General features: G+C 50.1%; 1 protein-coding gene across 2 annotated transcripts in view; it reads right to left on the reverse strand.

The window, feature by feature from the left end:
• Positions 1-17,219, reverse strand: part of ABCC1 (ATP binding cassette subfamily C member 1) — a 127,475-nt gene that overhangs the window by 35,988 nt on the left and 74,268 nt on the right. For both annotated transcript variants that reach the window (XR_006604377.1, XM_045072205.1), the window contains exons 11-16: positions 15,373-15,465; positions 13,584-13,787; positions 6,484-6,630; positions 4,850-4,937; positions 3,141-3,216; positions 844-970 (exon numbers count right to left, since the gene is read on the reverse strand). Coding sequence is in view for 1 of the 2 variants with exons in the window: in XM_045072205.1 (XP_044928140.1) it covers positions 844-970; positions 3,141-3,216; positions 4,850-4,937; positions 6,484-6,630; positions 13,584-13,787; positions 15,373-15,465 (735 nt within the window). In the remaining variant the exon portion in view is untranslated. The remainder of the gene's footprint in view (positions 1-843; positions 971-3,140; positions 3,217-4,849; positions 4,938-6,483; positions 6,631-13,583; positions 13,788-15,372; positions 15,466-17,219) is intronic.

The following is a 17,219-nucleotide window of genomic DNA, read 5'->3' on the forward strand; positions in this document are numbered from 1 at the left end:
TATTTCTGGGGAGGCAAACAGCTGTTGAACAGATGAGGAAGAGTGTGGGAAAATACCTCCGGGACACACTGGGTTAACCGAAGTTAAGTAAGTTTTCCTCTCCTTGCAGGACTTCTCAGAGCCTTTACTTTATGAATGTTTGAGTCTCTGAGAGGGAGGGAATCTGAGTTTGCAGTATCTCCCACGCTTTTGGGAGCCCAGAACTGTCTATTACCCAAACTGCAAGGTGACTTTGCTGTAGACCACACTCCAGGAAAGGCTGGATCAATAAAACTTGGGAGGCAAGCTTTCTATACCAGTGAAGTCCTCTGTGGGGAATAAGCCTCATGCATAAAACAAGGCTCTTGATTGCCAAAGAGACTCATCTGTTCACTAAAGCAGCCTTTCAAACTGTCCCAAAGACACAAAACATTTTAAATTTTGCTACATTTATAAAACACAGATACGAAAAGAGATCCATGCACAGGAAGAACAAGCCAGAAAGACTCACACTTTAAGAGAGACCACGAGATGCACACTGAGTGCCACAGATGGGGAGAGAACGAGTGGCCATGAGTGGACCAGGGAGCATCCGTGTATTTTTACTCAGTGTTTACTGAGCGCCTACTACTTGCTGCGCACTAGTCTCGATGCCGGGATGCAGCAGCAAATTAGTGGCATCAACGCTCGCCTTCCAAGGGGCCACAGAGAAGAGCAGAGAGAATGGGAGAGACAGAGGGAGTTCCTTGCTGCCTCACTTCCTGAACAAGGCCCGTCATGAAACAAAACCCAGCACCCCGCTCGCCCTTCCCCTCAGGCCCGCAGCGCCCCCGCGGCCCCCCATCCACCCGGTCTTCGTCTTACCTTGACAGCCACGCATCCCTCCACCTTGTCCATCTCGGCCAGGAGTGCTGAGAGCAGAGACGATTTTCCACAGCCCACCTGGCCCACCACAGCCACCAAGGAACCTTCCGGAATGGAGAAGGTGATGCTGAAATGACACAAAGGCTCTGCCTCAGCCTCGCTCTCACCTGAACAGGTGGCGGCCCAGCACGGCTGGATGTACCCTGAGCGGAGAGAGGCAGAAGGCAGGGCTGTCACGAGCCCTGAAAGTCTGGAAATTACTCCCGCCATTTCCCCCGCTAAGCTAAACTCAGTGACCAGTCTCAGGGGGCCGAGGTGTGAGAGGCTCCAGACAGCTGCTGGGATCCAGATGTGTCTCAGAGAAGCAGAGGCAGCGGGAGACACCTGGGGTCGGGGGATCAGGTCACAATAAGGGAGCCAATGCAGGTGGCCCAGAGGGACAGACACCTCACTCAGTGTGAACTCTGAAAAGCAAGCAGCACCAGACACGGAAACCTGTGAACAACTAGGAGAGAAGGCCTGAAGGTGTGAGAGAACAGGTGTGGTCAGGGACCCACATGCCCACCACATAGGACGAGGCAGTGGGGAGCAAGGCTGGTGTCCTGAAGAGGTGGCAGGGGGCAGCCACACCTGAAGACGTCACAGTTCGCGGTGCTAAGACGCTCACACCTCGTGGATGGGACTCGGGGTCTGAAGCCTTAGGCCCTGACGAAGATGACGGAGTGTGAGAAATGGGTCTCTAGAGAAATCACCCCCTCAAAGACGGCAGTGCCAAGTACAGTAAGCTCAACGCTCCGCCAGCAAGACTGCCTGTCCGGGGCCGTCGCTTGCTGCCAAGTTGGGGCTAATTCCACGCACCCAGGGAGGGGCAGGCACCCCGAGCCCAAGGCCTCTTTGGGTTTCCTTCCTTTGGCTATGCTTTACAATGGACGCTATTATGATTCAACCTCTTAGTGGAAATGCTGTTACGTTCTGCGGTCACTGATTGGTTAGTGCTTCTGAAAGTGCAGCACGGTTCCACCGAGGACGCTTTTGTCCTGGGCTGAGGGGGACCGGATGATGGGACCACAACAGAACACGAAGCCCCGTGAGGCAGCTGTGACTGTCCACGTGGGAATGGAATACTGTTACAGCTGAGGAGAGGAAAGGTTTGCATTGGGAAAGGTTTTGGGAATTCAAGATTGGAGGGATGGGGGTGACTAGAACAAAAAGACAAGAGAGACAAAGAAACAAAAGAGACAAGGTAAAACTGAAGCAGGCAGGGGTTAAGTCAGACATAAGGAAGAACTTTCCAAGCACACTGTCCCACCGGGAGTTTGCAAGGGAGGCGTTACAAAGATTCTTTTCTCTGAAGAGTCTGTCCCCTCTTTCTGAGTTAACACACAACAATAATTTGGCCACCTAGGGAGGGGTAATTGTTAAGGGGCCAGGGGGATAAAGGTGGTCCTAAAAGGGTCCCTTCCATCCCTGTGTTTTGGGGACTCCTCTGGGGAAGTCTCAAAGAGCCACCGAGCAAGGCAGAAAGGGGTAAGAGGCCCCTGACCAGTGGCCTGGGGAACCAGATCAACTCCCCAGACACTGCACTTTGGAAAATAAGGGCTGGGTGGCGGGAGGGTCTCAGACCAGGAAATGGCGAGAAAGGGTGACTCAGGCAGCCGTGGACCTTAAGAGCAATTCCATCCCAACAACAAATCCCTGCTGCAAAGAATTCCTTTCAGCAGACCCAGGCCTGTCCGCCACCACCTGCAGCATCATCACTGCCTCAGACCCAGCCTGGCCAATCGGAGTGCTCTGTCTCTCCTGGCATGTGATTGGCTCAAAGAGGGGCACATGACCCAATTTAGACCAATAAGAGGCAGGTGGGTCTCCAGTCCAGCTTAAGGGGTACACTCCTGGCCAAGGAGGGCTATTTGCCATCATGAAGGAAGAGGCAGCTTGAGAAGGAAACAGCACAAAGGGAAACTGAAAAAAAACAAGACTGAGAAGATCCTGATGACACTGAGTCCCTGGATCATACTATATCTGAATGTGGCACTCGGTGATACAACCCCCAAATTTCCATTTGTTGCCTAAGCCTACCTATGCAGCATTTCTGTCATTTAATCCAAGGGAACACTCTGTGCCAGCATACTCTCGCCTGCTCCCCCAAGAAGGTAGGTATGACTTGACCTATTTCCCAGCGGGGTAAACTGAGGCTCAGAAAGGCAACCAACTCAGTGTCACAGAACGAGAGTATGGCTGGAATTCCAACCTACAGTGGACCACAGCCTCGTAGCTCTCTCTACATCCTGGCTTACCCACTTAGTGTCGGAGGGTCACTCCTGGCCCAAGTGAACGTGGCATTCTTCACGGTGATGCTGTTTGTGCCCCCACCTGAAAAGCACCAGCAACAGTATGTCAGGCAAAGGCAAGGACAGAAGTCCCGAGACTGAGCGTCCGCAGGAAGCTCGCTTCTTCTTTCTAATCTTTTTTAGTTCAGGGCCAGATGTTAGACACTTGCATTCGGGCATTATCTTGTTACATCATTCCCGGTTTCTAAAGAACCCCAACCAGACCCACAAAGCGGACAGAAACCACAACAGGGCTCTGCCCTGAATACCAGGAGGTTGCGCCACCCAGATGCCCATCTGGCAGAGGCAGGAGGACCCCTTGGGGTTTACTCCAGGCTCCAGGGCCTCCCTCACCCCACCTTGGGAGGATCGGGCAACTCTGGCTGGGGTGGCACGCAGAAGGCAGGGTCAAGGGGGAACAAGCAGTTCTCTCCGTCAGGCTGGCTCTCGGCCCTCACCACACCCTCAGCCCTCCCTTTTCATTCAAGGGGGTTCCTGGGCCACGGCACTTGGATTGTAGGGCTGTCTCCTAAGGCCTCTCCATTCCCTCTCCCTCCTGCCCGGCTCACATCACAACAGGTCAGTCTTTCCGAAAAACCAGTCACACTGTGAAAAAGCAGGCTGTGAAACAGGCGGTGGGTGGATCGGGGGGAAACCAGGGAGGGAAGCACAATTAGACAAATCGGACATTCTACCAACAACAGTGGCTCTGGAGGCTAAGCTCCAGGCTCTTCTGTCTTCATTTACTTTCCCTCTCCTTCTCTGCTTCTACCTCCCTGTCCTGTCCTTCACTTAAGTTCTGACTCTTCATTAAGAGCCTCCTTAAAGCCACCTAGAGAGAAGATGGGCGTGTCTGAAGTTATCAAAGAGAGAGAGAAATTCCCCTGCGCACCAGAGAAACAAAAACCTCCCGTAGGAGGCAGTTACTGGTTAACCTGACCTCCCCTCCCTCACCCGCACCCACAGAACAAGGAGGCAATGGGAAGGTGCTATTTAAGTAATTTAAGAAAAGTCACTTGAGTCAGACAAGCTAGAAAACCACCAGACAGGGCTGAGAGCTGCCAAGGTGCCCCCGTCTGGCAACCATGGAGTGTGGATAAGCATCTCAAAAAGTCAAGCAGCCTAGGAAGGTGGGTGCTGAGGCCTGGGCTGCACCAGGTGGTCTGGGGGCTTTCCAACAGGACACCTGCAGGGTGCTGGGAGGAGCTCCAGGAACCAGAAGCCTCCGTGGGCAGGGCCAAAGCTCAGCCCTGTGGTATACAAAGAAAGAAGTCTGCCAATAAAAACCCACATAACACCATGACAAAGAAAGACACCTTCATTCCCATTACCCAGATAGGGAGACTGAGGCTTACAGCGGACAACTGGCCTACCCAGGTAAACAGAGCTGGTGGGTTGGAGCTGGTTAGTCTCCAGTGTCCCTGCTGTACCTGCCCATCTGGCCAGAACAGAGTCAGAATCTGAGCCCCGAAAGGGGCCCCTGGGTGGAAGGCCCCACCCCGTGGGCTGCCTCTTGGCGAAAGCACCAAGAAAATAGAAGTTGAAGTTCACCGGCCTGGCATGTGCAAGATAAGGCCCTGACGCCCACCCGGCTCCGCAGAGCTCCTGTTCCCTGGGGCCTCACAGCCAACCCGAGGGGAGCCTTCAGGGCACAGAGGGACCCAAGGCACACACACCGTCTTTGATCGTCCTCCGCTCGATACTGTCCGGCTCGAGCTCCTCATGAGACAGGAAGATCCTGAGGCGTTTGAGGGAGACACTCGCCTACACAGAAAGCAACTGCAGTTATTTTTAAAAGTATTTTTGCAAAAACACCGACCGAGGCTAGCTGTTGGAGGTTTCCCCATTCTAGGGGCTTCGTGTTTAGTATAAGTGTCCCTTAGAATGAGAGACATAACAGGTTTGAGTTCTTATTTGTTTTCCTTCCAAAGCCCATCATGGGTATTAAAAAAGAGGGTAGGGAGACTGTCCTGGAAGACAAGGGACTTCAGAAACAATAACCACACGCCCAGGGATACAAGCTCGCCACCAAGGGAGAAGGAAGCGCGGGAGCTCTCCTGCTGAATGATCGCCATCCACAGGCCGCGAGCCAAGAGATAGCATCGCCACGGTTCCCGACAGAAAAAGGAAACCAACAATGTGCTAGAGGTGTCAGCAAACACTCTTGTGGAGTGTTTCATTGGATACGCCTTAAGTTTACACAAGGTTATTTATCAATTCTATCTCCTACAAATAAACTGAAGCCAAAAAAAAACCAAAAAACCCAAAAAACCCCAAAAACCAAAAACACAAAAACCACTGAACAACAGAAGAAATGCATGTTCAAATATTTACAGGTGAAATGTCAAGAGGTCTGGGATTTGCTTTAAAATTCTTCAGGGGCATCTGACTGGCTGCACTGGTGGAGCACGTGACTCTTGATCGTGGGGTGATGAGTCTGAGCCCCAAGTTGGACGTGGAGGTTACTTAAAAATTAAAAAAAAAAAAAATCTTTAAAAAACGAAGGAAGGAAAAGAATTCTTCGGCAAGGAAAGGAAGAAAGGAAGCAGGAAAGGGGAAGAGAAGGAGGATTCGATGAGCCAAGTGTGGCAAAATGTCCGACCTGGGTAAAGGCTACATGGACCTTGTTACACTGTTTGTTCTCTCCCTAGGTCTGTGTACATTTGCAATTTTTCATAACAAAAAGGGGTCTTATTTGCTTAATTATTTTTTTAACCAGAGTTGTACAACCAAATCTTAAGGTTCCTTTGCCTGTGTGGCGGATAACTGGGTTTTCAGGATGAATGCGTTCAAATGCGGGAGAGAAGTCGACGGAAACATCCCTCCCGTTGGAGAGCGCAGGCATGAAAGTGACCGAGTGGACAGTCTCCTCACCTTATACAGTCACTGCCATGGACTTTTGGATTTCTGGGGGATCTAGGTTAGGGTTTGTCCAGCAGCGGGTTGTGGAATCAGTTTAGTAAGTCAAGAAACGCAGGTTTGAAAAAGTAGAGTAGGGCAGAGCAGAGAGGAACAGACCGACTCGAAGAGGGTAAGTATTTCAGAACCTTACGGAGCTCGGGGAAGCCTGGTTGCATGCAAGTATTTGTGTTGTACGTTCAACTGTGAGTTCCTCGTCAATAAGTAACGTATTCCTTTCTTTGGGGCATGACCAAAACAGCGCGAAAGCCACCGGTGTGAGCCTCGTCCAGCCGACTGGGCACGGTGGGCCAGGTAATGAAGGCGGAGCTGTATGGAGCAGGACCTGTAGGCCCTTTTACTTCCTTTCCCCAGAACCCCCTCCCTCAGGCCCCTCCAGCCTCGCCTGTACCTGCACGATGCTGCTGATGACCATGGGGAGAATATTCAGGGGAAATCGAAGGATGTTGAACAAGGCCAAGGACACGAAAGCTTTCTGGGCATCCAGGATGTTGTTCTTGTCGATGGTCACGTAGACGGCAAATGTAGACAGGGCCACCTATAAGCAGAGCGTCCAGCACTGACTTGTGTCCCTGCATCACAGACACAACCCTAAGAGCAGCTGCCCTCCCACTGACCCCCCCCCCCCCACACACCGCAGTGTGGTTGAGCCCACCCCGCCCCACAACAGGCCCCTGGAAGGCAGCAGGAAACGACTAAGGCAGTGTCTAGCACATAGCAGACACTTAAAGAATGTACCAGATAAATGCACAACCAGGAGCTCCAAGTCCTGGCCCCTGCACCAACCTTCTCCAGATCACAGTGGACAGACATGCTGGGGATCCCTCAACACCACCCAGTGTAACCCCTCTGGGCCTTTGCCCCTGCGGTTTCTCTGCCTGAAACAACCTTTCCATGCAGATGGTGGCCTGGTTCTTCCCTCCGACCCTTTGGAGAGGCTGCCCTGCCCCTCCACCCAAAACAACCCTGCTCTGGCTCTCTATCCTTTTATCCTGGCTTATTTTTCTCCACAGCAACTACCACGACCTTTTATAGCACCACCCTGTGCATGCATGTCCTGTCTGTCTCCTGGACCTCAGCAGAAGCTCCGCAAAGACAGGGACTTGGTTTTATACACAGAGGTATCTCCAGGGCCTTGAACAATCACTGGCATACAGGAACACCCTGATCAAGTTACCTCCTCTCCCCACGCCTCACATCTCATCTGTGAAATGGGGCAGGAGGCAGACGGTTAATGGCACTATTTAAAATTCCTTCCAGCTCACAGAATATATGATTTTATAGCCCCAGGAAAGGAACATTATTAAAAATAAAATAAAAATAAAATTTTAAAAAAGGGCAAGCAATACTAACACACAAAGGTACTCCCTTCCTCACGAGGTCAGACTTGCATTAAGCCCTATGGTGGTTCCCGGGACTTAACCACCCAGGCTCCCAGCTGACCGGAACTTGGGTTCTGATGTTTGAGACAATGGCTCCTCATCTCCCTTGCCAGGAGAAAGGGAGGGCAGTCTCAATAATCTGGGGTCAGGCTGCTCTGCTTGAGAGGGAGGTAAGAGATCAACAGGCAGACTCCTATGCCTCTCCTATACCGCTGGGGACAGAAAGGGGCCAGGTGTCGCCAGGCGGAGCTAATGGCAGGCATTCCACAAGACTGCCCAGAACATGCTATCAGAAGCCATCTGGACAAACCTGGACCTCAACAGATGCACCCCAGTCCCCGCCCCCCATATTAGCCCCAGGATCCCAGAGCCATTAAAGGCTTTCTCTGCAGGAAAATAAACTGCTCAGGTCCCACCTTTCTGAGCTTAGAACAGAATGTCCAGAAGTCAGGATCTGGCACTGGAGCCCTGCCTCTGGTGTGGCTGCGGCCCAGCGCAGGGCCACAGCACAGGGGTCACAGCCTTCTCATTTCCTTACCACCTACTGGAAGGTAACATAGCTTAAAAATCAAAACCAACAGCTCTGCCACATATCAGCTGTAGGAGCCTGGACATATCATCTCCCCTCTCCAAGCGAGCTTCTGCTTTCCTCTCTACAAAATGCGAATCCAGATACACCATCGCAGAGCGGCTGGCAGCAAGAAATCAGGCACTTCTGTGAAGTGCTTAACACACTACCCGGGGCTCAGTAAAAGGTAATACATGGCCGTTGTTTTCATTTCTGGCTATAGGACTCAGTCCAAACTGCTTGGTCCATTCTTCCATAGAATCTATTAACTGGGTTCCAAGAGCAAGACGCTGGGGGGTAGAGCTGGTTCCTTTCTGGCCCTGACATTAACCAGCCGGGTGACGCACCAGCCTCTCATCTGAAGGTGTTCTTACTCAGAACGCTCCAAGTATCTCCATACAAAGAACAGTATTCAGCCATTAAAAAAGGAAGCACAGACACCTGCTACGACAGAGATGACCCCTGTAAACATGATGATCAGTGAAACCGAAGGCAGAACACCTGAAGCCCACGTACTGGGTGATTCCAACTTATATGATATATCTCGAACAGGCAAATCCATAGGGACAGAAAGCAGATGAGTGTGCCTGGGCTGGGAGAATGGGGAGTGACCATCAATGGCTATAGGGGTTTCCTTCTGGGATGATGGGAATGTTCTGGAATTAGATAGTGGTGACGGTTGCACAACCTTGTGAATATATTAAACACCACTGGGTTGTACACTTTAAAATGGTAAATTATATATAGCTCACCAAAAAAAAAAAAAAAAGAACAAAAAACTCATCTCTCTGAAGTCAGTCCATTTGACTTTGCACAGAAGCCAAAGTCTTGACTCCAGCCCCAGGGTCTATCTGGTTTATAAAATCTCTTCCCTTCCTCTCCTACCATTCTCCCCCCAGCTCCTGTTCCAGCCCCACTGGCCTCTGTTGGGTGGGCATTTTCCTGCCACAGGGTCTTTGCACGTGCTCTTCCCACTCCCCGGTGGGCCCTTACTCAAGTCACCTCCTCAGTGACGCCTTTAACCATCCTATTTAAAACTGTAAGCCCTACCTATTCCACCCCAGCCTCAATCTTTTTCTTTTCCATAGCACTGACAATTAACTGTACACCATACAACGTATTTATTATGTCTACTGTTGATCATCTGTCTCTCCCAATTAGAAGGAATGACCACTCCATGAAGGCAGCGATTCCCGTCTGTACTAGCTCGCAGCTAGTACAGAGAGAAATCTGGACCATGGCCAGATCCTCAGTGAATGTTTGTGGAGTGATGAATGGCCAGATGGACACATACAGATGGGTGGGTAGGGGCTAGATGTGGCTGTGGACAGAAGAGAACAAACTCAGAGGTGTCTCCTCAGCAGTGGGGAAAATCAGGCTGCAGGCACCTCACCACCAGAACACACCAGCCCCACCAACGCCATCATCGGGGCAGCTGCTGACAGCACAGAGCATGTGCAGAGAGGGAACAACATCACGTGGCCCATCAGTTCCATGGCCCTGGCTTCTCCAGAAAGTGGAGGCCATTCTTCATCAACGATTAACTGAGCACCTACTGTGTACCAGCCCTGTGTGTTGAAGAGTAAGGCAGGCCTGGCGTTCCTGAGACTCACGGTCTAGGGGAAACGGGTATTAAGTGAATTCTCTTTAGAAGGGCTATTTGGGAATGGGTGGAGATGAGTGCGGTCAGTGGAAAGAAGGGGTCCTGGGGTCTGCCACAGCTTTGTGATGGGTGAGAGTCAAGGATGTAAAAAGCTTTTGCCAACAATGAAAAACAAGTGTCCCACTCCAGGAGCTAATACTGCCTCCACAGTGAGAAATGTGGCAAAGAAAGGAACCATTTACTCCAGTCCAACTCCTGAAAAACCTGATGTCTCTTTGTGTAGGACATCTGTTCCTTCAGTCTGCCCATTATCCACTCCCATTTCTGGTAACAATACCCCAATTTTCTTTTATCTCAATGAGCTTCAGCCATAAATGAACTGCTCATGTCCCACCCCAAGCTCCCACAGAAGCCACACAACTCTCATCAATCCAAGCATCCCATCTCCTTGGCCCCAGAAATTCAGGGATAAGCACGTGGCCAACTGCAATGCCACAGTGAGACCCAATCCCATAGCTTTGCTGAGACTAACAGGAAAATGGGCTAATGGGGCCTCTCCCCACAGGGGTTACTCAGATGACAGGATGAACGGTAATTAGGTGGTGAGCAGCTCCCTGACAAAAGAAAACGCCATGGAGAATGCACAGCTGAGAGACAGGTGGGGGGGTTGTCACTCCCTCCGGAACACCTGGATCCAGCCATGACTGAAACCCCAGTCATGCTCAAAACCAGCAATTTCTCACACTTTCCAGTCTTGTGACTCAAAAATCCCACTTTGTTTTCAGTCTAGTCAACTTGAGCAAGGTTTCTGCCAATTCCAACACAGTTCCTGACTAACACAGTTTATTCAAAACTTTTACTTATTCAGTTATTCCCCTACTTTACATTTACTGAATGTGCACCATTTGCCAAGTCCAGTTCTAGGAATGCAAGCCAAAAAAAAAAAAAAGAGAAAAAAAAAGAAAAGATAAGGTCCCCGTATGATCCGATCAGCAAAGAAATACACAATGGGTAATTACCATAGAGAATGATAACTATCCTAACAAAGAGAGATAAGGATAAATAGAAGAGAAGCTCCCAAATCTTCCAAGACTCAAAATGCTAAATATTGATGCAGCCTGCGGATACTATTTTAAAAAGCACATTAAGTGTACATGATAGATGCCAGGCTCTGTATTTCAGAAAAACAATCCCATCAATCCCACCAAAATGGCATTCCCACTCTTGTCTGACCTCCTCAGGCCTGTCTTCCATCACACCTTCCGGTGGGTAAACACCTCATCACCCTTGAAGCGCAGGAATTCGCCAGTGGAAAAAACATGCAAACACCTTTCAAGGGAACCAAAGGCTACATATTTTATCCTAATGTAGTCAGAGGCTCCAGTGTCCCCGCCAGGGGCAAGATCTCCAACGGACACCCAGGCTCATCTGTTTCATGCCAAACAGCTTAACAAACTCCATCTCTGGAAGCCCGTTACCCCTACCCCACCCCCCCAAACACTATACTGAGCGGCAAATTCAAGGTCAAGAAAAGCCAGTTGCACTCCTAAGTATCTCTTGATGGAGACTAGGGCAGGAGATGTTAAGTGAAGACAAGCTAGAAACTGGACCCTCAGTCAGAAGAGCCAGGGGTTATGGGAAGTTCCCCCCACCCCAAGTGTAACACAGTTTCTCCCTCTGGCTGCAGAGCTTTTTCCTATGAAAGAAATGCAACTCAAAATGTTCTGGATTTCTGTATGACTTACCATCATGCGTGTCAAGCTAAGTAAAAGAGATATGTAAGTTTAGTTACATTTATGATGGACAGTCACCGCTCTGCTGCAGCATGCACAGGCTTTCCCTGGAAATCCGCAGAAGAAACTGGTAGAGAGAAAAGCTAGATGACCAAAGTCTGAGGACGGAGACACACCTGCAGTTCTCGACCACAGGACACCTGGCAGTATCTGGAGACACCTCTGATTGTCCCAACTGAGGGGGTGGGGTGGGCAAGATGGGGTAAGAGGTGCCACTTGGCCTGTGCTGGGTTGAGTCCAGACATGCTGCAGACCATCCCTATAATAAGCAGGACGGTGTCCCTCCACCCCACAAAGAAACAAAGAATTATTGGGTCCCAAACGGCAACGGTGCTGAGCTTGAGAAACCCTGTCCTAGATCAGCTAGAACAGCTTCGACTAGTTTTACCAAGGAATACATTGTCCTTTTTAAAATAAAATGTACAAAAAGAACAGTTAACAATTATAAACACACTGAGACTATTTAAGAGTTTAAAGGAAAATAATCCAATGAACACCCTACATAACTATCACCCAGTCTTCAGATGCTTTTTACTTCTAAAAATCAAAGAAAGCCATCAGAGATCTGGGGAAAGTTGGGGAGACTAGAGCGTTCCCAAAGAATGAGCTGGCAGAACCTTCCAGCCACGAATGCTGGCATATGTGAGCCAGAAAGGATCTAAGAGAACCTGAAGTCCCAGACTGGCTACAAGAGGTCACTTCATATGGCAGCTCCAGTCCTCTGACACTGGTCACTGGGAGGGTGGCCCGAAAAGAACTCAGGGGGAGAGAACCCCACGATGCGTTGTAGACATCTAGTGCGGGGACAGGAGCTGGGTGGGGGCAGGCAGAGGCCTGTGTGACACCCCCGTGGCCCAGCCCTTCCATGTTCCATACACAAGAACCCAGAGGCAGGGAGGCAGGCTGATTGGCTTCAGGTCACACCAAGAGCTGGCAGCCAAGTTCAACAGGCACCCCAGGGGTCCACACCTGTTTATATCTGGCCCATGGGTTTAGAATACTTTAACAGACATAGATCATTTTTTAAAAAATCAAAATAATATATGACACAGGAAGCTTATATGCAACTCAAATTTCAGTATCTATAAAAAATTTTTAGGGGAATGTAGCCATGCCTGTTCACGTGTCTATTATGGATGGCCACACTGGCAGGAAAGAAGAGAGGCAGCAGAGAGGCGCGTGGGTGGCTCAGTGGGTTAAGCCTCTGCCTTCAGCTCAGGTCATGATCTCAGGGTCCTGGGATCAAGCCCCGCATTAGGCTCTCTGCTCCGCGGGGAGCCTGCTTCCCCCCCACCCCCATCTGCCTGCCGACTTGTGATCTCTGTGTCAAATGAATAAATAAAAATCTTTAAAAAAAAAAGAAAAGAAAAGACAGCAGTAGAGAGGCTATGCCCAGAATGTCTACAATATTCCCTAGTTTGTCCTTGGCAGAAAAAGTTCACTCAATCCTGCTTTTTGCCAGTGTTTCTCAAACACTCTGGAGAAAGGGAACAGATGGAAAAGAAGACAATATTCTTTTCATTTGATGAGTTTCTGTATGGATTCTTTTTTTTTTTTTTTTAAAAACAACAAATGACAAGTATTTGCTGAGCACCTACCATAGGCTATTTTAGGCACGGTGAGTACGGCAGTGCACAGAGAAGACAAAACCCCTGCCTGCCCCTTCCCGGAGCTGCCCTTCTCACGGAGGGACAGACAGACAAGAAGTACATCTTAGAGCACGTCTGGCACCCGCCAAATCCTGGGCTCCTGACTGGTCGGCAATGGAGCAGATGCTGACACAGTGCTGTTACCCGACTGTGACCCCAAGGGCACAGCGTAGTTCTGCCTGCATGTTTTTCTAACAAGGACGCAGAGAGACCTGCTTGACATTCTGGCACAAATTTCTTATCTCAACATGAACCTATAAACCAGCAGCTCCTAGAAGTGGCTGCTTCTGAGGACCCCTGGGCTGGCAGCTACCAAGAGCTGGGAAGACAATGGCGTGGGGGAGGGGGTGGGAGCCATTCATCCAAGGAGTGGTAGGACCAGGCCCTGCTGAACCCGTGACCTTTTTGAACATGTTCGGGCATGAAAACACAACCAACCCCTCCCCCCCACCCCCTGCCCCGAGAGGTGGGCCAGGGTGGGCGTGGCTTCACTCACCAGGAAAGGTGTGCAGACCCAGGTGAAGGTTCCCACCGCTGCCAGGTAGGCCGATTTCTTGAGCACCTTCAGCTCCTCCTGCCTGATGGCCAGCACCTGGTCCTTGAAGGCCAGTTCCCAGGCGTAGAGCTTGAGCACTTTGATCCCGTTGAGAATCTCATTCATCAGCTTAATCCGACTGTCTTTGCTCTTCATGTGGGCCACCTTCAGAGACAACAGCAGTCGACACCATAGCGGTGGACCCCCTCCCGGCCCCATGGGAGAAGGGGGCCTTCAGAAGGGTGCGAAAGCCGACCCCGAAATCCCTATGAATCCTCCTCCTTCTGACCCTGAGAGCACAAAGGACTCCTTTACCGAGGGAAGAACCTGCTTTGGATCACGTTAAATGGGACACTGATTAAGACACCGATTAAACTTAGATCTGAGAAGCAGAAACAAGAACAACCCTGTGGTGTCCAGGGAAGGCAGGCAGGGACCCTACTCGGCTGATCCAAACACAAGAGAGAGAACGATGCTGGGCTTTTTCTTCCCGCCTCCGTTTCCTTAGTTTCTCTACTGAGCCATGCTGCCTGTTCAGATAGCACTGGGCGTCTTCCAGAAGCCGAGCACTTTTCTAAGCACTGGGCATGCATCTAGCCACTTCATGCTCATCAGAACTGTCACTGAGGGCTCTGGTCATTCCCGGGTCACGGATGAGGACGCTTTTTAAGTCCAGGAAAGTCAAAGCCAGTGACTGACGCTGTTTCAAAAGTGGGCCACTGAGGGAAGCCTACTACACAGCATTCAGAGGACAAAAGGTGACAGGGCCCCTTTCTTGCATAACCTCCATCCACCTGCACCTGCCGAGGCCTCATTCCAACAGGTCCCCGTCCTGGGACTCATCACCAGCGCAGTTAAGCATCCTGATTTGCAGTTCCACAGGCACATCATAAATAGCCACCAACAGAGGAGCAGAGACATCAACTCTGGCCCCTCTCAGTTGTGGACCATGTGGTGCCAGTTCAAGAGAATGAAGTCACATTAGATGGAAAGATCCCTGAGACGTGGTCTCAAATGATCAGACGAGGCTGTGAAATGGGCCATATGTATAAAAACATACATGGTGGTGACACCACGAAGAAACACACCCAGGCCCACCATGAAACCTAACTGTATAATCAGAGCTCTCTATAAATACACGGAAAGTTCGAGAAGAGATTGCTTCAACATGCTCACTGACACGGAGAGAAAAGGGAAGGAAATATTCCCTTTTAATCTATACAGTCTTCTATCAATGGAACATTTTTTATGATGAGAAGGCAACAGCTCTGTCCCTTGGATATTGAAAAACTTAAAAAATACAAAACACTGCTGAAGAGAGTTGAACACTGAGCCTAGCATAAGGTAAGAGGGGGAAAAAAGTCAGGGAGTAATGTTTATTCAACTCTTGAAAATGCACAGAAAACATGTAATGATTGAATTTTGTGGGAAATAAGGAATTTCCCAGAGGCTCACACGTGATTCTGGTCACTGGCCTAGGTCTAGCTATTTCAGGGGCTAACCTTGGCAGTCCACCAGAATCACCCAGGAAGCTTTAAAAACTGATGCTTGGGGTCTCACCCACATGAAATGAACCAGAATCCCAGAAATGGAGCCCAGGCATCAGCATTTCGGAAAGCTCCTCAGAGGATTCGAACAGGCATGCAGGGCTGAGAACCCGTCTGGGGTCTGTGAAGAACTCAGCTAGAACCCAAATGGAAAGACCTCGACAAGAGCCCCACTCGGAGCCCTGTGGCAACAGACACCCAACCTGGTAAGTCTTGGTCTTCATGGCCATCACGGCATTGACAGGAACCATAAGGATCATCACAGCCACCCCCGCCAGGACGGACGGGCCCAGGTTCTAAAAAAGAAAGAGAACAGAGGTCTTCAACAGGGGGCTTCTCTGGCTGAGCTACCCCATGCTGATCCTGCAAACCTGGACGATCATCTTCAGGGCAGCTGTGTCACTCTTACCCAACGACAGGCTTATAAGAATACTCAGATTTATTTGTGAGCCTCCCTTGGGGTCCCACAACCCCTTTAAGAACATGACAGGGCCAGATGAGTTTTGGAAATTAGAACTTCACGGTGGGGTGCCTGGGTGGCTCAGTCAGTTGAGCCGCCAACTCTTGGTTTTGGCTCAGGTCACGATCTCGGGGTTCTGGGATCGAGCCCTGTGTGGGGCTCCCCTGCTCAGCAGGGTGTCTGCTTGTCTCTCTCTCCTTCTGCTTGAAGGCGAGCTGGGAGGGCCCCCAGCTCTCATGCTTTCTCTAAAGGACTTTAGAAAGGTAATAAAGCGTTGAATAGCAAAGAGTTAACACAGCCAGTCTAATGGTTTATTGTGTTTGAAGGCCTGCTTACAGATTTGGCCCTTGGCTGCCATCTGGGGGCTTGGATTTAGGAAGGGCTCCCACCATTCTCAGAACTGGTAGGAGTAGTTCGCTGGGCCTCAACTCTTTGTACAAATGCTATAGCTTATGCTGAAACCCTCTTTGTCTTCGGGGAGTCTAAAAGTCTGGTATGGGCCAAGCAGAGGACACCTGTGCGACCAACCCCCAGTAAAAACCCTGGGCGTTCGGGTCTCTATCATAAACTTCCCGTGGCTGACATTTCCCACGCTGTCGGAACTTGTTGCTAGGCAATTAAGTGCATCCTGTGTGAGGCTACTGGGAAAGGAATCCCGAAGTCAGTACCTGCTTCCTGCACCCACCCCCCATTCCTCCCGCTGTGTATTCACCTTTGCTTTCTCCTGCTGTAAAAATGAAAGCCCCAAGTCCTCCTGGCAACCTGGCGTGGTCTCAGGGACTGCTGACCCAAGTGAGTCCATATATTGCATTACACGCCCCCTGGGCCCTAGCACAGCACTCGTCATCAAGGGTACTGACCTCTCATCACCATAATAGGAGCATCTGCCTGAGAGAATAATCAAGATCACAAACACTTCCCCTCAGCTCAGGTCAGGTTAAGGCACCACACGAGTTAAGGAAAACTTCCATAGCCTTTGGATTTGGGGGTATGTAGATAAGAGGTTGTAGACTTGTTCTATTATCCAAGTGGCAGATAAGGAAACTACCCCTGAGAGATTAAGATGCCAAGATAAGATACATATCTCCATTTTTTAATTTCAACACCTGAAAATAATCCAGCTTGAGAAACTGGCCCAGTGTACAAACTCAAATGGATGAAACTACAGGGTAATGTGATTTTTTTCCCCCCTTTAAGCATTCAGAAAACCAGGAGTTTCTTCCAAGTCAATGCACACAGGGGCACTAGTCCTGGTCTCCCTAAAAATGCTGCTGTTGCTTATAACAGTTTCTGCAAAGTATCTCCACCCAGTGACCAATTATCCACCTTCAAGAATGAAAGTGATTTCTACCAACAATCTAAAGCATTCAGAATTAACTCTGACAGCAAACAATAATTAAAAGATACCCGGGGCACCCAGGTGGCTCAGTGGGTTGAAGCTTCTGCCTTCAGCTCAGGTCATGATCCCAGGGTCCTGGAATCGAGCCCTGCTTCGGGCTCTTTGCTTGGCAGGGAGCCTGCCTCCCCTTCCTCTCTCTCCGCCTGCCTCTCTGCCTACTTGTGATCTCTGTCAAATAAATAAACAAAATC

Source organism: Mustela putorius, unplaced genomic scaffold (assembly GCF_011764305.1).
Source record: "Mustela putorius furo isolate JIRA1106 unplaced genomic scaffold, ASM1176430v1.1 tig00004007_pilon_pilon_pilon, whole genome shotgun sequence".
NCBI classification, from domain to species: Eukaryota; Metazoa; Chordata; class Mammalia; order Carnivora; family Mustelidae; genus Mustela; species Mustela putorius.